A 22,928-nucleotide genomic window follows, 5' to 3' on the forward strand; every position below is an offset into this window, starting at 1 on the left:
TATTAAGAGAGAGAAAGAAACACTATGATATGAAAAATGAGACATTAAACTATTGACTAAGAAGAACTTGGTCTGAGACTCTGTATCTTCCTCTTTCAAGATTTTCAACGCTTGTAGTCATCATCAACGTGATCATCATCTAACATATAACTCAATTAGGTGAAAAATTCATATCTTTTTTCAATTTCCCATTATTATTATTTCCCATTTTTTTAATTCCTAATATGTTAGGGTGTGTTCTTTTTGTGATTTTTTCAACCATGGAATGGTAAAGTTGTGTACTTGATTATTACCCATCATCTGAAATTGTTTTTCTTAGGAATTTTATTAATGGGGTTTGGTTTTTATATAAGTTTAGCATGTTTTTTTATTGTCTTAGGATTTTGTTTGTTCTTAGGATTTGGAAATTTTGGTAAAGGTGAGATTTTGGAACATGTGTAAAAGGAGATACTAATTAGTCAATGAGGGTGCCAGCTTGTAGTTGTTGTCCCTAGCACGGTTTTAAATCTGGGTCCGCGTACTGATATGTTGAGGTTTTGAGAGTGGCCGAAATCATATTGGGATCACAATGGTGGCCACATGACCACATCGTTCACATTTAGCCGTAATTGTCTGAAACATCAGGATTTTCGGAGTTTTCAAAACCGCTACTGTAACCACTATTCAAAACCGTGGTCCTTATTTTTCAAGGGATAATTGTGGTTCTTAGATATGGATAGGAAAACATTTCTTATCCTAATATACTGATCTGTTTTTTCATATTATTTTCCATTTTCATGCTTTGCCAGATTCAACATAGAGGACTACTGCTGCTTATAATCACGGGATTATTTCGAATTTCGAGAGTGAAAATTTGACGGGGATGTGATCGACAGCTTAGTTAAGTGCTGTGAAGCGGGATGACTAAGGTTGAGTTTAGGGAATCTGGTCTAGTCGTGAAGAAGATGAAAAAAATAAATTTGGCTCCAGAAAATGTTGATTATTGTAAATCTGCAGATTACCAAGATAGACTTGGTGATTTACCAGATTGCCTTATACATCACATTTTGTCCTTTGTGGAAACAAAGGATGCAATTCGAACTTCTGTTTTATCAAAAAGGTGGAGGCATCTTTGGGCTTCAGTTACCTGCCTGAACTTTAGCAGCAAATCATTCGCTCGGCTGGTTGAATTCAAGAAATTTGTGCTGTGGGTCCTATCCCATCGCGATTCATCCCAGGTCAAAGTTCTTATTTACTCTCGCTTTGGGGTAGATTATGCAACAGATCAATATCTATTGAATAAGGTTATTGAATATGCAGCATCACATGGTGTTGAAGAAATCAGAATCAATCTTCGGGCAAAAACTTGTGGTAGTCCACCCGTTGAAATCCCTTTGGCTTTATTTGCTTGTCAATCCTTGAAAATGCTCGAGTTCAAAGATTGCCATCCTACAAATGTATCCTTCCCTTTTGGTTGCAAATCATTGGAAACATTGCATTTGGAACGTTTCTCAATGCATCCGGCTGCAGCTAACTTTTCAAATCCATTTGCAAGTTTAGCGGAACTTTTTGGTTTTACGACATTGACAACTTTGCACTTAAACAGCTTCAGTATGTGTTATACCGGGATTGACTCTCTAGATCCTTTTGGCAATTGCGTCAATTTGAAGACTTTGCACTTAAGCGAAATGTCCTTTCAGTCTGATCTGAACCCGAAGGATTTCGTGATATCTGCTCCCCAACTCAAGAACTTGAGTCTAATGTGCAACCGCTTCAAATGCAAGATTGTAGTTGCTTCACCACAGCTTACAAATTTCAGCTACTTATATTCTACACGTTGTTCCTTCCTTGAGTTTACTCTTCCTTCCATGGATGGCTTGACCATTGATATTCATGAACTACATGATCAGTTGGAAAAGTCTCCTCATAAGAAGAGGCGGGACACGTTACATGGCTTGGTCAACATGTTACGGGGACATCGCAATTCTGAAGCAGTTAAACTATCCTTCTGCACCGTTGCGGTATAGAGAAATTTGTGTTGTTTTATCCGTATCTGCACATGAGTATAGGTTTATGTGAATTGTGCATGACATATTTCTCTGAGAGTATAGGTTTATGTTTTTGAATACTTTAGTCGAATATAGTTTGGTTTCTCTAACATATTTCTATTCTTTTGAACTTTTCATTTTCAGGTTACCTGTGGGACTGCAGTCTCGTTAAAACCCGAATCTTTGTCTTTTAGTAAATTGAAATTATTGAATTTTGGAGTTGGATCGACATATAAAATCTTCATCAATAACCTTGACCATATTGCTGCCTACTTCCGCAATTGCTCTCAGCATGCAGACTTTGAGGTTGTGACTATTTAGAAGGTAATCACAAATCCCTGTCTTTTTATAATTAGATATCCTCCCCTTTATTATAATTGGTTATTCGAACTTATTTCTTATGCTAATTATATTTCAATGATTGGGTATAGTTTGTAATTAGTATATAATGGATAATACTCAATTCCATTGACTATTTCCGTGTTCTACAAGTCTTGCATTTACTTGCTCATATAGTTCTTTTGTCACTGAAGAGTTTGGACTTTGAGACAAAGACAAATATTCATCGCCTTTAATTTTTGTTTTGATTTACTAATTTTTTTATTTTTTCCTCTTCTCATGTTCATAAAGTTCGATGAATCATTTAAAATGCTCGCTATATGCATCATGTTTCCTAGTTTTTTCTCAATCTGGTAGAGAATGAGAAGATGCAACTCTTTGGGTGCTATAAACCAAACTGAAACTGAACCATACAACAACAACAATAAGAATAACAACCAAGCCTCTATCCTACTAGGTGGGTCAGCTATATGGATCGAACGATGCCATAATGCTCTATCATAAATCATGTTCATTGACAAAACATTGAGCTCTAAGTCTTTTTTTACACCAACCAATGCACACATGTTGTTCATCTCATCTTTATTACTTTTGGAATGGTGAAGTTATTTTATTTTAGAAAAAAACAATGCAGTTTATGGTTTTAACCAAACCAGATAAGAAAAGAAAGACAGAACTTAACTTCTATCAAATCCTTGACTGTTGGGTCGTTACTCTCGCAAACAAAGGGAAGAAGCATAACCCCATCCCTGTGAGCAGCATCTTGATTGCGATGCGCCAGAATGCTGCGACGAGGGAATTTTATCATGTTATTGATTTTGGTGAATGTTTAGGAGCATTAATTTAGAGATTAATGTTTTTTCAACGAACGTGACTTTTGATAGAGTATTATGGCGTCGTTTAATCCATGTAGTCAACCTCACCTAATGAACTAAAGACTTGGTTGTTGTTATTATTTCGGAGCCTTACAGTAGTAACTACTAACTAGTAATGTAGTGTTGTGTGGCTAACTGCAATAAAACTCCTTAGCTAATGGATAATGAACTCTTATAACTGTAGGTTTAAGCCAAATTTTACATATCACTAAACCTTTGTTCATTGCTCTTATGCAGTGCTTGGGGCTATATTATGATTCATTGCAGTAATGGTTATGCTCAATTTTTATTAGTTAGTGGACTATAGTAGGTATACATATTTTGTGATAGACAATGTTTTTGATGGAGAGAGGAGGGGGAAATTGTGCAACTGTAAGAGTTTGAACCCAGGTACTCACACTTTATGTCCGGTAGCTCTACCAACCGAGCTACATCACGGGGACATAATGGATATATATTTTTTGGTTGACTTGTATCAATGAGGTCATTGATAATGAAGTGTAATATCTATGCATTGTAATTGTAAAGATTCATACATAGTTAGTACATCATCCAGCATTCAATTGGATTACTTTTTTTGAAAAGCCGACGATGATTAAATATAAATGTAGATGATACAATAACTGTGTATAGAATTCATATACTATCAGTTTATACATTTTTTTTCTCTTGATAATAATTCCTTTAGTTGATTTTTTTGGAGTTTGATTATAGATTTCAATTTAAAGATCTTTCTAAATTACATTACATGATTTAAATTAGTAATATTTTTTATTTTGTTCTTTAGATTTTGAAGGACAATTTGCACAGGAGGTTTGTTGATGCTGAAGTGGAAGTTAACCCAATACTTGGATATTTATAAAGTAAACAATGATTAGTAATTGATATGTTTTGAATGGGAGAGGATTGGGGTATACTTGTATATTTTTGACGCCATGATATACAATGAAATAGAAATTTGAAGACTTCTTTCACAAAGTCTTATCTTGATTCTCATTTTATGAGCTGAAAAAAGAAGAAAAAGTGGCTGAATACATGGATCATTATTTATTTATTTTGAGTAAAGATCTATTCTACTCCCAATATTAGTTAGATATATGTTAGCATTGTGTACCAAAAGATTTGGATAAAAATACCCTTAATCTTGTGTTGTAACAAGTTTTAATGAAACAAGTGTTCTTGTAAATTAACTTCTCTCACCTCATACCCCTAAACTTCAATCCTCCTCCTCATTTGAGTGACTCTCAAATTTCAAAACCCTAATTGGAGAAAGAGCCCATAATGCAGTGGTATTCAACAGGATTTTTTTTAACAAGGTTTGCATATTGCGTTTAGAGATGGTAAAACGGGCATTGCCCGTCGGTGTGCCCGCATAGTCCGTATTTTTTTGCGGGTAGGGCATAAATTTTTTGTCCATTTGTCTGTTTCATCCGGCCCGTTTGGTCCGCCAAGTTTGCGGACATTCCTGTTGGGCATGCGGGCGGCCCATAAACATAATTTAAAGAAAAAAGTAAGAAAATTTTAGATTAGTAATGATGTAATGTGATTTTTAATCCCTAAAAAAAATTGTAATCTAATGTAATTTGTCGAACGTCATATAAAATATCAAAAAAATTATTAATTTTTTATCTTCAACTACTTTATTTAATTTAATTTCATTTATTATATGAATTTTTTATTTTTTTTAATTATTTAACAATGCATGTGGGCTGCCCGTTAACCCGTTTTAAAATGGGCAGGGCATTGAATTTTGTCCGTTAACTAATGCGAGCATGCCTGCGCCCGCTTAAATTTTTGCGGGTGCGGGCTAAATGGGTTGGGCGGCCCGTTTTGCCATCTCAAATTGTGTTTATTTCCCTCGTAGCATTGAATAGTTACCAAAATATTATTAGAAAATAATTATTATAAGTTCTAAAACACTTATGAGTCCAAGACAAATATGGTGATTACAATTGATGTAAGTTATAATAAAGAACTTGAATTCAATATATAACATTAGTTTCTTTCATTCATTTCAAAACTAGACAATGTCTGGTCTTCATGCAGTAATATTTTTTAAGCTTCCCAACAATCATCACCTTGATTGAAATCTACTCAAGAATCTTCATATTAACGAATATTCTGCTCCTCTATCCTCACGAGACTTCCTCCACATATCATGCATTCTCCAATTTGGAGTAAGCCTTTGTCAAGTATCATTGGTGATGCTACTGAGAGCCCAACTCCCAAGCTTGTAGTGCAACTTTTTGTATCACTGTCCATGGAACATGTTGTCTAACTCTCTATTATTAGGAAGTGTTTCGATATTATGGAACCTTTACACCAAAGTTAACCAACAACCTCCCTCTTTAATACTAAGCCCAACTAACCCTTAAAGCTTCATTGGAAAGTCTCAACTGATACACGCATTGTCTATTCCGATAATCATAGTTCAAAAGAACTATCATACTCCACCTTAAAGAGTATACACACAACATACACTTTGCACTAATGTTAATTAATGTTTATTCGACACCCTTACATTCAAGCCAATGTATTTTCACATTCTGCATCTCTAAAGAATGCATGTGTTACGTCGTACATCGAACCCAGCCAATGCCCAAGTGCTCTTGTGGACCAACTAGCAATTAATATCCTTTTACATGACACCGCAACAACACCATAAAGATTTAGTATTTCTCTTCTCATATGAGATGACCCTCTCCGCCAACAAGAGAGACATGGTTAGCAATTGCTTGAGTGTTTGATGCTTCATGTGAGTCCCAATCCAAAAAATGGATTTCTAGATCCAATACGGTTGTGGTACCCCCACGATCCCGCCATGTTTCCTTTTTCTTCAAATTATCTACTTTATCATTGTGTAGTGCCTTATATAGAAATTGTCCAGACAACACGTCATCCACTCTCCTTTGCCATGACCCATAGTTATTAGCTCCATTGAACCTCTCGACCATGAATATGATGTTTGGGTTAATATTCATTTACCAATTGACTCTAATACTAATTTTTGGTGCAATAGAAGCAATTGTTGTATAGTGTTTGTCACAAGTAATTAAATAAATGTCAATAAATATAAGAGAATTTGTTAGGTGTACATACTTTCTAAGAGTAGTGAGCGACTACCAAAATATTATAAGCTCTGTGATTCTAATTGGTGCCACCTATAACAAGGACTTTAATCTCAATATATAACATTGGTTCCCCTTCTTCATCCAAATACTAAAAAATATAAAATTTCATATAATAATATATTTCTTCCATTTGAAACATTTAAAAATACATGAATTTGTATAAAAACTGCATAATGATAATATTGTTGGTATTTGTTTATTTCCTTTGTGAATCCCTCGTTATCAATGGTTGTCGCTTCCATTCGTGTTTCTTCATCTCTCATCCATTTGTTTCCACACCGTTCTCCATTTTCATGGCGTTGCTCTAACCCTTCAATCTCATTCTCCACCTTTACACTTTCTCCCATCCACTCTCGTTTCCGTTCATGTAACTAACTCCTATCACTTCTATTCTTTTACTTTTCTATTAGACTGTAATATCTATCTACTGTTATTGTCTGCATAGAGATTTATATATAAAGACTTATATACAGTCTATTATTCGTTTGTATTACTCTTTTAAAATGATGATTAAAACTCATACACCGCCTATGGATATTTTGTTTTTCTCTTTCTATCATGCTTAATTAAAATGCTTACACTTTTTATATTTGAATCTACCCTATGCCTTGGATTGGAACATGTCGAAATTATTGGTCTCATTATTGTTGAAAATACACAAATGTCCTATGCTACATTTGGGTAGGCAGTTCATCACTTTTACATTATATTTATATGACTTTCTTTATGACGAATCCGGTATCTGGTAGGTGATAGGGTGAATTTCAGTAGCTTGTAACTAGGGTGAGAAAAAAAAAAGGGTTGTCCAGTACACAAGGCTACTGGGGCCTGGGGAGAGTATATGTATGTTGTCTAACCTTTGCAGGCAGAGAGACAGGATTTGAACTCGTGATATGGTCAGTGTAGGTTGTAGGTAGGGTAAATGAGAGAATTATGTAACTATGAGATGGACACTCTAAACAATTAGAAACGAATGCATTAATGGGAAGGTTATGATAACACCTAGAGTAGAAAAGACGATTGAGTATTGTCTTTGATGGTTTGGGCATGTGTAGAAAATATTTGTAGCGGCCTCAATAAGTAGAGTAAATCAGATGGAGGGTATTCCAATTGTTAGGAAAAAAATATAGCCATAACTACAAACAAACATTTAGCTTTAAATGATTTATCAATATGCAGAACTTTTGAATTTGGTAGGAGTTATAGACTTATATGACATGATGGGTCCTTTGATCCATGTAGTGGATCTCATCTTATATAAAAATGTTTGGTTACTGTTGCTTTAATTTTGGAATTTGATTAAATTCGTGTTGATTTTCCAATTCACCACAGCTTCTGCCAATGGAAATGTTGGGCTAGAATTGCCTGCTGATCAAGCAGAAGTTATATTTATAGGGACTGGAACCAGTGAAGGGGTTCCCCGAGTTAGCTGTTTGACCAATCCTCTTAAAAAATGTCTGGTACGTACTAATTCCGCGAGTAAAGTGATTGGAGTATGCAATTGAATGGTTTGAGTTTGTTGAAAATGTATGTTGAGGGAAGTTTGGTTTTATGGATGTTGCAGATCTGTTCAAAAGCTGCTGAACCGGGTAACAAGAATAGGAGACTTAACACAAGCATCCTCATTCGTCATCCAACCTCCACAGGATCACACAATATTCTTATTGATGCCGGAAAGTACGTTTTAAATTTCCATTTGTGTTGCAATTATGTTATATTAGGATGAACTTTTTTCGTTTCGTTTTGATGTTAGTCGAATTTTTTGATCGTTTTAAGTTTGTCCCGCTATAGAAATGAGAGTTTATTTTCTTTTTTTGAACTTTTCAAAACTCTTATGGAACATGGTGAACAAATGAAGTACACACTATAGATGATTTATTAAGTTACTGAGCACAGCAGGATGTTATGCCTTCAACTCGTACTCGGTCAAGTCTGTAGCTGTATGTGTTACCACTTTCTAGTATAATCTTTACATATTGAAGAAGCCAAAAATGGATACATCAACAATTGAAGAAATTTCACTGTATATCACAGTTTATGTCTAAGAAAATCCTTCAATGAATTGAAGTACTGAATTGGTAGCATGTATATGGATAAGTATGGTATGCATCTTGGTGATTGGGTCATTGTAGGATTGTGGGTGTGAATTTCTGTTATCTCTTTTGAAGATAGTCTTGCATGTGTGCATGTTAAGTCTGAGTTGTCTAGTCATGATTTCATATAAGCTGCATTTGACTTTGAAATAGTAATGCTTAAACCATGGATATACCGAAGTTTTGATAACTATGAGATGAGATTCTCGGCCATAAGTTTGGTTTCAAGGCATACATATATACGATATGTGCTTGCTGCATTTGGGTGCTGATGACCATTTTTTACTGGTTGCAGATTTTTCTATCAAAGCGCTCTCCGGTGGTTTCCTGCATTTGGGTTAGTTCACCTGTTCAATATTTAGCTGTCTTTTACGATGTCATTTGAGTTGGCTTCTTTGTTTTTCCATATTTTCTAATTCATTATACGGTAAAAGAAATGTTACACGATTAATAAAAAGGGTAGGGAACTAGGTGTTATAGAACATTTGAATGATATATGCAGATTGGGAAAAGATACTTGCACAAACTATGGTAGTATAATGGAATCTACACAATTTGGACCATTCATAAAAGGTTACAGTGGACCTGGTTGTTGTCCAGTGGCTTGCGTGGGATTATGTGAGGAGGATGTTACTGTGTTTGTGTGAGTCCGGCCAAGTATCCTTACTCATGCGAAATAAAGAAGAATTAGCAAATATTTGGAATGTGTCTTAGAAGACTTGACTTGTACATCTTTTCCCCACATAGTATTAGTAGCATTTCATTGTTGTTTTTAATGCTTTATGAAATAGACAATGTTCTTACAAGTATTCTTGTATTTTTTCTTCTTTGTTTTTTGTCTCTCTGTAACTAGTTGTATTTCTGTCAGGATAAGAACACTTGACGCGGTTATTATTACTCATTCACATGCTGATGCAATTGGAGGTCTCTGACATTAATACTTTATAATATTCTTTGGATGAATAAGATCAATATAACAAGTATAATGCTTGTTTGAAATAATAATAAGTCTTACTGGTCCTATTGATTTAACTCTGCTCATATCTTCTCACCAGGTCTCGATGATCTTAGAGATTGGACAAATAATGTTCAGCCTAATATTCCAATATACGTAGCCAAGCGTGACTTCGAGGTTCTCTCCAGTGCTTCTCTTCTAAAATCAAAATTGTCAATTTTACTTTCCACTTGCTATCTTTATGTGTATGCCTCAGTTTTAGTAAATGCTTAAGGGTGGAAAGGCCTCCTATATCTACTGTCCATATTAAAAAAATCAAATCATACTTTGCTGAAATCATGAGAAATCATCATACTTTGATGGTTTATGTTGCAAATTTGAACAAAGAGAGCCTGGCTAAACACTAACCTATTCTGAGAGGTACTGGTAAATGTTTGATGTTTTGGCCAGGACTTCCCAAGGAAGGAATATAATTTTATTTAGTTATATTCTACTCAATGCCACCAAGAAAAACCATAGGTGAAATGATTAAGAAAAACTTAGGGTCCATTTTCAAGTTAAGTTTTGGAAGGGAAGGAAGAGAAATGGAAGGCTTCAAAGCCATGAAATACACTTGTGAGATGGCTCTGAAACCTTCTCTTTCTTTCGAAAACCCAACTCGCAAATGAACCCTTAGAGATTAATGCTTTGTCAATGAACATGATTTATGATAGAGCATTTATAGCGTCGTTCTATTCATATAGTTGGTTGGCCCACCTAGTGGGATAAAGGCTTGGTTGTTGTTGTACATTCTACTTAATGCTAATGAATCTCTGCATTTTCTTCCTAATTAACACCACATAAACTAATTTTGAATTGAAAGTGAAAAAAATTAAATAGTAAATAGGAGGTATTTTGGTTAAAATTTGAGAAGGATAAAATAGGTGGATTTTTTTATGCACACCTTTGCTAACTTACAGAAAAAAGCATTTGTACTGAGACCTAAAATAGCTTTCTGTTTTCAGAAATCTTTTTCTTAGCAAATGAAATCTTTTTCTTCTGGTATAGTCTGAAGGACAGAAATTTTTGTTTTGGATCATCCTGTCAAGTGTCTCCGTAGGTGACGTCTTTTCTAATATCATGATGCAACAATTTTTTCACTATGTGATATTCTGAAATCGTACCCGAGAAGGAAGCTGCCCATTCTGCATTCTAGTCATTATTGTCTCTTGAGAATCTACTGCACTTTTAAGATCATTGCCATTATTTAGATCACTGCAGTAGGAAAAATAATGAATTCTTTATGCAAACTTTTGAACCTCATTCTTCTCAGCTCGATTTCTTGAAGTTTACTTCTCGTCATCTGTGCTGCGAATGTGAAATTCCTCTTGATATCAGTCATAGCTTTATTCTGGAGGGAAAGAGAGAATTAAAAGCTTTGTAGCTTCCCCTTTTAATGATCACCTGACCCGTTCACCATTTTTACTTGAACGAGTAACTATCGAGATATGTTTCCTTGTGATTTTATCAATGTATTCATTACTGAAATATGCAGGTGATGACGAAGACCCATTATTATTTAGTAGATACAAGTGTTATCATACCTGGTGCTGCAGTGTCAGAGTTGCAATTCAATATCATATCTGAAGAACCATTTGTTGTGCATGGATTGAAGGTCAATACTATTAAACAGTATTTAAAGTTTGAATTGGGTGCTTTAATTACTTTTTTCTGTTCACTAAATCTATTATCTTTGTTGGGCATCGCCTGCCTTACTGTCTCGGGAATGGTTTAAATATTTGTTGAGCTACTCCTCCCATTGCCAATTGGTTTTGAGATGGAACTTTAACATGGTATCAAAGCCATAGCCCAACCTCTCTCCAGTTGTCATGGTCATGGACCAAAAAATGCCTTTTAATTATGGGTCAAAGTAACCCTTTGCCTGGTCAGACTGACTTCTGTGAAGTGGGCTTGTTCAGAAGTAATCTCGTTGTCTCGAGAATGGTTTAAATATCTGTTGGGTTACTCATCTCATTGACAATTGGTTTTGAGATGAAACCTTAACAATCTCATTTTCTTTTGTTATTATTGTTCTTCAGCTGACCCCCTTACCAGTGTGGCATGGCAAAGGTTATCGGTCTCTTGGTTTTCGATTTGGTAATATATGTTACATTAGGTAATGTTTCTAACTTAATTAGTAGTGTAAAAAGAGTCTGATTCTATTATAATTCATTGTAGCTTTTACTGAAGTATATGTAAGAGCTGATCTTGTGTCTAATTTTGCAGTGATGTTAGTGATATTCCTGAAGAAACTTATCCACTTTTGATGGACTGTGAAATTCTAATCATGGTGATTCAACCTTTCCATCTTTCTATCATGCCACAAACATGCTTCATTTTTTCACGAAAAAACTAAAAGTATGATGTACAATTTCTCTTTCGCTCATAAGGTGTGATTCTACAGGATGCTTTGAGGCCGGATCGCTCTACCGCAACACATTTTGGACTTCCGAGGGTAATTAATATTACTATCTTTGACATTTGTTAAACTTTTCTTGGACAAATGAAGTTTATTCTGATCTTCCATTTCAGGCCTTAGAGGAAGTGCGAAAAATTCGACCCAAGAGGACACTTTTCACTGGTGAGTTTAGCTTACACCTCCTTTTTAGCATAAAGCTTCCTCTAGTTTTCTGCCTTGTTTTTCTTGATGCAACACAAAACTTCACTTCATTGTTCACATTTAGGAATCATGATGAATCACTCTAAGCTCACACATGCACACATATTTGAATGGTCAAAATTAAAAAATAAATGCGTGTAACTTTTTAAGTGACTATGCAACTATTAAATAACTTTTAATCTTTGTTATCCATTATGATTGTATCGTTAAGATTCATTATTCTCATTTCTCACAACAAAATGTTCCAACCAGAATAACTCTCACATATATACATATATGTGTGTCTAGAGTTTAAGTTCTTCTTCCATCAATAGCAAAATGTTTCATAAAGAGGGTGCGTTTACTGCAACAGTAAGGTATCAAATTCTAGAAATAGCTTCTCCGCTTGCAGAGAGTAAGGTTACGTACATCTACCCTCTCCAGACCCCCCACTAAGTGGGAGCCTTGTGCACTAAGGTATCACCATTTTTAGTAAAATGTTTCATAAAATTAAGTTTTGATTTCTCCTTATTGGCAATTTGAAGGTATGATGCATTTGATGGATCATGAAGAAGTGAATAACTATCTTTCAACACTAATGGAGTCTGAGGGCCTTGATGTACAGCTGAGTTATGATGGGCTTCGTGTACCAATCAAACTCTAGATTGTATACAGCTTTTACAAAAATATCATTCTTTCCTCATAGAAAACTAATTTTATTAAATAAACATTTAAATGAATGTGATTACAAGTTCTTTAACTGATAACAAACGGGTGATTGATTCAAGTGATACATGTTTGTTTTCCCTTAAGCAAAAGTACGAGTTCAAGTCTTGCATGTGGAGAAAACTCATGCTAGGAGAGTTAGCCACATTATATTGTGAATGTTCCAGACTCTGAACAACATGATTGTCTCATGTGGAGGATACTTGTGGCTAAAAAAAAGTTCTTTGACAACAAATCAAGTTCATTATGCAGCTTGCAGTATCTATTCTACCAAGAAATATTAATACTATATTTGAGAAATTGAGTGTGAAGGGTTATGGATTTTTTAAGTAGTAAAAGGATGTGAACTATCTTTTCCTTGTTCAAGTGAAAGTGGATGAAATGAAATTAACTTTAAAGTCAAATATTGTCAATTTTTTAGAGTTTAATATATGTGTATCATCTGTGTAAAGATTTTTACATTGATTTAGATTATTTTTATCTGACAGTTAATAATGACTAATATATAAGTGATGAATGATATGTTGATAGAGGAAAAAGCAGTTGCACCATCAGTATATATATATTAAATATTTTTTTATTAATATTTTCATCCTTTAATGTGTCCATGGCTTACAAGGGTAGATGGTACTTTTATTACTTTTTAGGGCATTCCGTTGGATCTACCCCAATTTGGAAGTGAAAGAATTTGGGGGTTAGGAGGGTGGATTTATTCCCTCTTTTCTATTCAAAGCATATATCAGTTCAGATTTTTACACGCAATGAAAGAGTTAGTAGTTTTTTTTTTGGGAACGTTTAATAGTTGTTGTTAGAGTAAATTACCTAGGGTTACTTTAGTTTTAATGAAGTTATATAAATCATTTTTTTACTTTTTACCTATACAAAAAACCTCTATTTTATATACATATATTATATTAACTATCCTGTATGAGAAATAAATGTCATTTTAAATAAAAAATGATGATAATTGTAATTAAGTTAAACAAAATATGATATATTATGGAGATAAATTCAAATAGTATACCAGTGAATACATTTTCTTTACTTTTTGTACAAAACAATAATTTTAAATAGATATTGTTTAAATCACTCTTATAATATATTGTAAGAAAACACAAAATAATGAAAATGTATTGACTCATATAATATTTGGACTTGTTTCGACAACAATTTATATTTTGTTTAACTTAATTATACTTATTACTATTTTTGTTTAAAAGATCACACTTATTTCTTATGCATGGATAATGAGTGTAATAATGTATATAATTTAGGGGTTTTTTGTATGTGTAAAAAATGGAGGGATAATTTATATAATTTCATCAAAATTTAGGGGATGTAAATGTAATTTACTATTTTTTTTTTAATGTAGTTGATACTTGATAGTGTAAAATTAACTATATCAATAATTTCATAAAGACCATTTAAAGTTTTTTTGGGTGTAATTTAGGATATTATCTCATTCAATGAGTAATGAATTAATTTTTTTAGAATGTGTAGCTGTTTTTTTAATAAAAATACTATCAAAAATCTAACTCTTGACATTTTACTCTAGTTGGTGATCTAAGAAAGTCTTATACAACTAAACTAATACCTTATTAGTTAAAACCATCTTTTTAAGTTATGATGTTATCCTTTGGTTTTTGGAGATTACTTTCTAGTAATTGTTGCAATGATTAAAGTTAGCTACATGTACTAGTGATATTGGTACCCCAATCATATTAGAATAACTGTAAAAAAAAATCAACTCATATTAACTCAATTAATACTCTTATCTAACTCATATGCCTCGGAATCTCTCTTCTGTGTTGCTTCACATTTCTCTTTCTTTATTTAATTCACATTATCTTGTTTGGATAACTCATTTGTAATTGAGTTTGTAGATGTATAAGATTTATCTTGTTTCCTGTTATTTAAGTTGATAATTTTTGTCCTCGAAATTTATGTTATTATTAGACTTTTTATAAAAAATTGTGCACATTGTTTTTTATTAAGACTTCAAGAGTACATTTCCCATTATTATTTTCACAACTCAACAACACAAATTGGAAATGCCAAGAAAAGTTTTTTATATGAAAAGTTCATAAAAAACAAAACCAACAAAAAAGTCTATTGTGTAATTCTTGAGTGTTTATGCTTACTTACTTATCTGATGAAAATCTGCACCTATTCTCACAACCCCAGAAATAGAAATAAGACCTTTTATGGAAATGAAATCCTAAAATCTAGAAATAAAGTTCAGATAAAAAATATCATGTTTAGCTCAGAAAGAGTGAAAACTGAGAAGTTTTGACCCAAAGAAAGGGGAACAAGTTCCTATGAAAGTTTGTTATTATTAGGCTAGATATAATAACAATGTGAATTGAATAAAAAAAGAGGAATGTGAAGCAACATAGAAGAGATTCAGAAATATAAAGATTAGATGTGACTTAATAGTGTTAACTAAGTTAATGTAGAATTAGAATTATTTATAAGTGTCTTAATATGATTGAGCTCAAGTACTAACGTCCCAAAAATTACTCCAATAGCAATGCCTAAAAATGGGTAAAAACAAATTTGACTAATATAATATGAACATATTTTCCTTATATTCAATTTTTTTTCGGGATATCACGTTAAGTAACCTAAATTACGGAAAAATCAACAATTGTTACCTAATGGTAACCAAAAACCATGTGGAGTAATTCTTTCTCGAAAATAACTGAAAATGTTTGTATGAAAACAAAGCAGAATCAAATCTTATCTAAACTGAAAATATATAAAGTAAACTGATTTATTCAGCATATTAAAAGTATTATACACGGATACCCTCTTCAAAAGCAAAATAGAAATGGAAATGATTGCTAGTGACTAGCTCCAATGTTAGCGGGTGCGCTAGGACACTCGTTGGGGTCCTCCTCCGTCTCAGAATCAGAGGAGAGGTCTACTACCTCAATGAAGTCTTTTATACAAACTAACTCCATACAATCCTCCTCTTCGGCTTCCAGTTCCTTTTCTTCGGCCTCCATCTCCTCTTCCGGGTCATTGGACGAACCCTGCAACCCACTTCCCGCTTTGCATCTGCTTGAAGATCGGACATCGCCTATTGAGCAGCTCTCCTCCCCGGTAAGAAATTGAGCGCATCGTCCCAACTCCGTCTCCTAATAGTTGGCTCTACAGTAGTGGGTCCGTGAGGAATTACAGACTGAATGGATGGTGCAGCAGGTGCTAGTCTACGAGTAGGTAAAGTGAAAGAAGCATCCAAGTCCGCATTATGTAAGGGGAAGCGCATCGTAGAGCCATCACAAACCATCTCCAGCTCTAAGGCATAAGGGCCTGTGTAGGTGTATCGGTGTCCATCACTACTTCATGTCCCCTCCTGGAACATCAAGAGTCGGTAGCTCCAAATCCTCGCGGCACGGTCCACCTGAACGAGAATGCGAACCGAAGATAAGGAGAAAGAAAAGGGAGTAAGATATCTAATGAATATTATTCATTGACGGCGTTGAATTACACAAAATATCACATCCAGATAGACACACATAATATACACAATATATTTCGCATACATAAATGCAGATGATGAATGATATTATATCTCAAACTATGCGAATCAATTTGGGAACCAGACACAATCATCTGAGCCATGGTATACACTTCACACCTAAGCTATGACTATTGCGTAAGCAATCAAACAATCAAAAACAGTCAAAATTATTGTATGTCTCTCGCTCAAGCGAGAGATTGTCGCTCAAGTGACGAACTCATCAAAACAAACTTAATTCTCTGCCTGGCTCTTGCCCAAGCGAGGAACTGTCGCTCAAGCGACAAATCCATTAAAAATTGGTCGAAATCCATGTCTGGTCCTCGCCCGGGCGAGTGACTGTCGCCTAGGCGCCAAAACCTCCCAGAACAGGAAAAACACACTACCTGGCCCTCACCCAAGCGAGGGGAGTCTAGTTGCCAGAACTACTTCCTCGCCCTTTTGGGCCACCAGATCGAAAATTTACATTGTTTCCGATCCCTACGTGTTTTAGTTTCTCGAGTGGTGTTCCTTCATGGATAACTACCACAATTCTTAATATTTTAATCTATCCTAGGGCATACAACTTAAGAAATCATGCGTACTTAATCTAGGCACACAATCATTTGGTTAAGTACGAGTTTCTAAAAAGAAAAACAAATATAACTCCCAACTTTTGAGGTAGTTGGGAGATCCGAGTGTCATATTCAGACACCACTATATCATAATGTATTCTCCCTCACCTTGGGTTGTAGAGTGATTGATCTCCTTTAAGTGAATTGGTAGTTTGTCCGACTTCAAATGCCTTGAAATTAAACACAAAAACCAATTAGTGATTTACGAGTTAAATCTTTTACTGGCTAACTTTAAGGTAAAGACATCATGTAATCTATTTTAAGACATGTGAGACTTTCATCTATCCGTTCCAAGATTCATATTCTTGAACCATTCTTTTTCCTTGGAAGTCTCTTTCATGATTCCCATCGTGTTCATGGTCATTTCAACACCTTCTTTCCAAGAATTGATCTCATACTCAAAATGACATTTTAAATCAAAACATCCTTTGATTTCATATTCATCCTCTTTCATCAAAATCAACAACATGCATATACTTAAACACTAAAAAAACCCCATGAACAACCAAATATTATGGTTTCAAAATAACGATTTTCTAAATTCACGATTTTCTAAATTCCATGGTTGAAAATGTTCGTAACATGCGTATAAACACCATACTAAAATCTCGTAAATAATTAACGGTTAGATTCTAAGAGATAAAGAACGAAAAAGAATGAATGCTTACCTTAGAGTTTTTTTAGAATCAAAGTGAAGAAGAAGAAGAGTGAAATGGCAAGGGTTTCTCTAAGTTAGAGGGGACTCTTTTAAAGATAATGAATCTGATTTAGGGAAGGGAAAACCAAAGGTTTTCAAAATAGTACATTGTGTAATGGGTAGATGAAGTGTTTAATGAGTTTTGTGTAATAGATGAGTATTTTTGTTTGCTTGCCAAGCAAGTTTCACTCATGAAAGTGAAGTGACCTCTTTGGTGAAACATTCGTGATTAAACAATGCCCGAGTATTGTCGGCTAATACTCGGGTGGATATTAGAAATCTTTCGATTTCGGCTTACGATCAGAACTTTGAAACACTGAATTCAGAGTGAAAAATATTTAGAAATGCGTCATGGACAAACTTGAGGTCTATCTTGACTCGAAGTAATATTTCGAAGCCAACGGCGCACTCATAATTTGATTTTGAGCTACATAACTTAAAAACACGTTATTGGGCCGAATTTGGGCCCGACAGCAGCTCAAAAACTTTATGTCACAAAAATTTACCACAAAATAGGAATCCACAAAAAAAGACTAACACTCAACTATGATTTAGCCTAAATCATTACCGATTAATTTCTAAACTAATTCTTATTGAAATAAATAATTAATACAACATACATCGAAAATTCATGTGTTATAACTATGTCTAAGTTTAGTACTTGTTGGAAACGAGACTAACACAGACCGGATCAACCCAAATTTTCATTAAAAAAGTTTAGTACTTGTTGGAAACAAGACTAACACTCCAAACCCAATATGGTAGCAAATATAGAAACACCAATAAAGTTATAAACTTTTTTAATGAAAATTTGCAATAAGGAAGCAAGTGCTCAAAACTTGAATATCAATTTCAAACAATAATATTAGAGAAAATAATATATTTATTGAAGTTTTATATATTATCAATTTATCATCTATCATTCATTTTAACTATAATTGACTATTCAAAAAATAGTATAAATAAATAATGAATAATGTACTCATTTTATATAATTTTTTATACTAATATATATTACACTCATAATATTAATCTAGAGTATTGAACTTTTGTTGGGAGCATTAGCTCTTGTTTCTCATCCTTAGTACTGGACAACCGGATGGGGATCACCTGTCCCAGACGGTGTATCATTCTGATTGATATTGGACATGGAGTGATACACCGTTTAGAACATGTGATCTTCATTCATGGACCACCACCATCGTTTCATACATAAAAATAGACATTTCATGATATTGTATGTTTTTATTTTATTTTTAAAGAAGAAGCCATACAATGTTAAATACAAGAAATGGATCATGAAATTGTTTGTGGTGATCTCTTGACAACCTTGGACAATCCAACAGATGGTGAAATTCATGATACCTTACATATAGTATACCAAATTCAATTACGATATGTCATGCATCGATCGAGTTCGTCGTAAAGGAAATCTTATAATAGTAACATAAATAGTATACATTGACTTGGTATGAAAAACATATGCATGTATATAGAAAATGTATTTTACTATAAGGTACTAATATTAATTCTCTTTTTTCCTAGAAAAATGACACTCTTGGAATTATATTTGTAGATGAGTTCATATGACTTAAACACTTACCTACATCTAAGCTCTAATGTGGATGTAATTGGTGTATAGAATGTTTTGATTGCTAGTTAAAATTGACTTTTAACCTCAATTATGAACTAAAAGTTGAATCCAACGATGTTAAAAACATAAAGAGTCGATGGTTCAACAACTGAAATCTTAAATCGACAAACAACTCAATTATGTTTAAGAATCAATGTCTAAAGTTATCAAACAACCTCACTTACTAACTTTTCATAAAGATGACTTCAAAGAATTTGGTGTACATCAATTTTTTTTTGAAGTGTCTCATATATTTAGTTGGATGGATATCTATTGAACTCTCTACCATCTTGTTCAGCTTCTTAATCGGTATGTGGGGGTGAACAATTGATGTGCTATTAATATGTGTCACTTCATGTGCCATGAGTTGTCATTAGTTGAAAAATGTATTTGAATTAATAGCACATGAAGTGACACATATTAATAACACATCAAGTAACACAAATTGTGAGATATAAGATGTAATTAGGTAAGTGACATACGACAAAAAAGATATTGATAATTTAAATTTCTGAAATACTTTCTATTGAAATTTAATTATGGTTTTTTTATAAGTAAATTTTGTTAATGAACAAGAAAGAAGTACAACTTAAAGACCAATATACAAAACAACTAAATAAGAGAGATATTATGAAGGACCACTCTTATAAAGCCCACCCCATAAAAATAAAATGAAAGAGAACAAAACTAAAACCCTAAAAATAGAGAAGATACATTAACAATAGCACTCTGAACTAAGGATCATATTAGAATTTCATTCGAACCAAGATATATTTGAGACTTGTGTCTTCCTCTAATTCAAATCTAGGAGTGGGATTTAATATCATCCAAGAGCTTCTCCAAATGTACTTCCTTATTGTTGAAGATCACAACATCCTACTATTCTAACGAGACCAGATTCCAACCATTCAAATTACCGAAAAAACTTATGTAATCCTGCTTGAAAGGGTGAACGTGTTGTAGAAAGTGTTCGTTACCATTAGTTTTGGATACATAATACTCATAGCAGTGCATCTATAAGTTTCTAAGTACACACCATAAATACTATTACGGATCCTCTTCAAGATAAATAAGTTATTGTTTTTCTTTTATTTTTAAAGATACACATGTCATTTTATTATAAACAAATACATAAAAATGTCATAACATATAAATTGTTTTTATATTTAATATCATCTGTTTTTTTTTTCAATATAGAAGAGAATCCTTATTCCATAAATACATCATTCTATCTCCATTTCTAACATAACCAACATAACTTTTTACATGTTTGATCCAAATAGGGTAAGTTCCTAGTTAATAATTTTTCTACTCCCACCACCAAGTTAATTGAATTGGAAGTTTGGAACCGTAGAATCCAAAATTACTATTACCAACAAATTGGTAGCATAATTTTGGTGAAGACAAACGGAAATACAATTGTTAAGGTGTTCGTCTAGTAATATAAGATTTCGTTAGATTCTTAAAATGATCAAAAAGTCAAGATTTAATTCTTAAGAATAATACTTGTTGTGAGGGGTCGTCAAATACTCTAAAATAAATTAGTTCATTAAGAGATGAGAGAATACTTTTGATAGGAAATAAAAATTAGATTTGAAAAGTCAAACGTGGAAATCGGTCTGACAAAAATATCACATTTTTAGACATCATATTTCAGAAAAATGTGCTTTAAATTTATTTTTTTAACAAATGCCACCTTAGTATAAATTGTCGGAAGAAAAAAATATAGATTTTTGAAGGTTAGGTTGAAGAGTATAATATTTATGTAAAATGTAAATATTTATATACAATTAGTATATTATCTATAATTCATTTGTATTATTCTAAAAATTAACGATGACTCAATATAAGTAATAAATGATGTATTGACAATGTATAAAACTTGTACAGTTTCAGTAGTATTTTTTTATCTATTTTGAGTTGGTAGAAACATTGAGTGAATTAAGTGATTTATTATGATTCAAATGCTAACTTAGACTTTGTCATTTTTGAATTGGATAGCAAAATGACCGACACTAGTGAAAGAGATTGTGTATGACCGACACTATATCTTAAAAAACCAAGCTACCAAATCTTGTAGTGTCTATGGTGGGACACTTCATCAAATCGATTACATTGTGTTTTTTTAATTTTTTTATTGGTACGTTCTTATATATTAAGGCTTGCAAAAATGTTATACTTCTATACTAAAAATGATTTTCTACTAATTTTAATTCTCAATATTAAAATTTGAGACCTCAATATTGTTAGTAATTTTTATATCCACATTATACTCAATTGAGATTGTGTTGATCTCCATAATCATATCAACTAATAATTAACTTGTAATATTGAGTATGAATAATGCCGTCCTATTGGAATATAAAGTAGTGCATTAGATTATATCATACTATATTTGAGTATATTAGGTTATATCAAATTCAAAAATATTTTTTAATTATAAGATATTCACACCATAACTATGGTAATATAAGATGCATTGCCCACAATTGTAACAACCAAAATCATAATACAATCATAACTCCAATTTAAAATAAAAGTTTTAACAATATTGTTAGGACTAGGAATCTAGGATAATGATAATTAAATGGAAACTTATTGTCATTTATTAAAAAGAAGTATTATTGCATTTTGTGTTTAACTATTTATAACATAATGAATACTTTCTATTTAAATAAAAAATAATAATTTTGTCGTCTTATCTTTAGCTCTGAAAGCTTGTGATAAGAAAACCCTTACATTTTTTTTAATAATATTAGGTAATTACTTGTGTCATTTGCATGTTAAGTAAACTAAGAGAAATTATAGATTCTTTTTGGTGTTTAGTTGACACATTATTGATGATGAATAATGTTATAATGACTATGTAGTGAGTAGTGAGAGTCTGACCTAGACAAAATTCTTATCAATTTGATGCTTATGGAACAATTAAAATGTCCAATTTTGGCAGTGTGACATGTTAATTGACATTAATAGCAATATCTAAGGAAAATAACATAATCATGTCGAACATAAAAATATCAAAGAAAAATCTTTAGCTGTCCTTATTAGTAAAAGAACCTATGCAGATATTTTTAGAATATTAAATATTATTCGTTGTTCATATCTTAATTTTCATTGAATGTAAAATAAAAATAATACACACAAATAGTGAGACTTAGTGTATAGATATCAAACTCTAACTCCATACAAAAATAAGTAAATTATGATTTGATTTGTCATAAAGTTATATTTAGGGATGATCCTACCCGTTTACTCAGTTTGGCCCGATCATAATCGGACTCAAATAGATTGGGTTTTATTGGGTCTAGGTCAAATTTGGGTTCAAAAGTTAGACACAAACAATATTTAGAGTCAGGTAGGAGACAGACATGACTCCTCTCATGGTCACTTATTTATCTTATCATGTTTGTATATATTTCTATTCAATATATATAAAATAATGACATCTCTTTTGTTGAAAATACCACTGATTCTTAAAAAAAAATTACCATATATACATGATTAACAATATATATATGTCAAATTACATATCCATAATAACAAGTAAAATATTTAAAAGATTTTATCTAAAAGATATATACATTATATTTAATCGGTTCTAGAATTGAGTTCAGGTTCGAAAGTTGTCATAATAGATATTTAGGATGAGGTTAGCTTCAGGTTTAAGACCGAGC

At 32.7% G+C, this 22,928-nt stretch overlaps 2 protein-coding genes across 6 annotated transcripts in view; both read left to right on the plus strand.

The window, feature by feature from the left end:
- Window positions 1-22,928, plus strand: part of LOC109356740 (putative FBD-associated F-box protein At5g22720) — a 26,516-nt gene continuing 3,588 nt past the window's right edge. Inside the window, exons 1-4 of one of the 3 annotated variants that reach the window (XM_019600238.1) lie at window positions 1-159; window positions 789-2,000; window positions 2,172-2,351; window positions 4,029-4,204. In XM_019600238.1, the coding sequence (XP_019455783.1) occupies window positions 900-2,000; window positions 2,172-2,348 (1,278 nt within the window). In that variant the 5' untranslated portion in view covers window positions 1-159; window positions 789-899 and the 3' untranslated portion in view covers window positions 2,349-2,351; window positions 4,029-4,204. Of the gene's footprint in view, window positions 160-788; window positions 2,001-2,171; window positions 2,368-3,478; window positions 3,691-4,028; window positions 4,205-22,928 lie in introns of those variants that run through there. The other 2 variants (XM_019600241.1, XM_019600240.1) reach the window with 2 other exon arrangements.
- Window positions 6,583-13,053, plus strand: LOC109356741 (putative hydrolase C777.06c). 3 transcript variants are annotated; one of them, XM_019600242.1, is made up of 13 exons: window positions 6,583-6,739; window positions 7,144-7,146; window positions 7,705-7,832; window positions 7,937-8,049; window positions 8,761-8,802; window positions 9,334-9,389; window positions 9,521-9,597; window positions 10,955-11,074; window positions 11,499-11,575; window positions 11,686-11,749; window positions 11,864-11,914; window positions 11,992-12,040; window positions 12,604-13,053. In XM_019600242.1, the coding sequence occupies exons 1-13, from the start codon at window positions 6,598-6,600 to the stop codon at window positions 12,720-12,722; spliced, it is 1,041 nt and encodes a 346-aa protein (XP_019455787.1). In that variant the 5' UTR covers window positions 6,583-6,597; the 3' UTR covers window positions 12,723-13,053. The 3 variants fall into 3 exon arrangements, with proteins under 3 accessions (XP_019455787.1, XP_019455789.1, XP_019455788.1); XM_019600244.1 differs by lacking the exon at window positions 7,144-7,146 and having other exon boundaries at window positions 6,583-6,727; window positions 12,604-13,051; XM_019600243.1 differs by lacking the exon at window positions 7,144-7,146 and having other exon boundaries at window positions 12,604-13,049.

This window comes from Lupinus angustifolius, chromosome LG09 (assembly GCF_001865875.1).
Source record: "Lupinus angustifolius cultivar Tanjil chromosome LG09, LupAngTanjil_v1.0, whole genome shotgun sequence".
Lineage (NCBI taxonomy): Eukaryota > Viridiplantae > Streptophyta > Magnoliopsida > Fabales > Fabaceae > Lupinus > Lupinus angustifolius.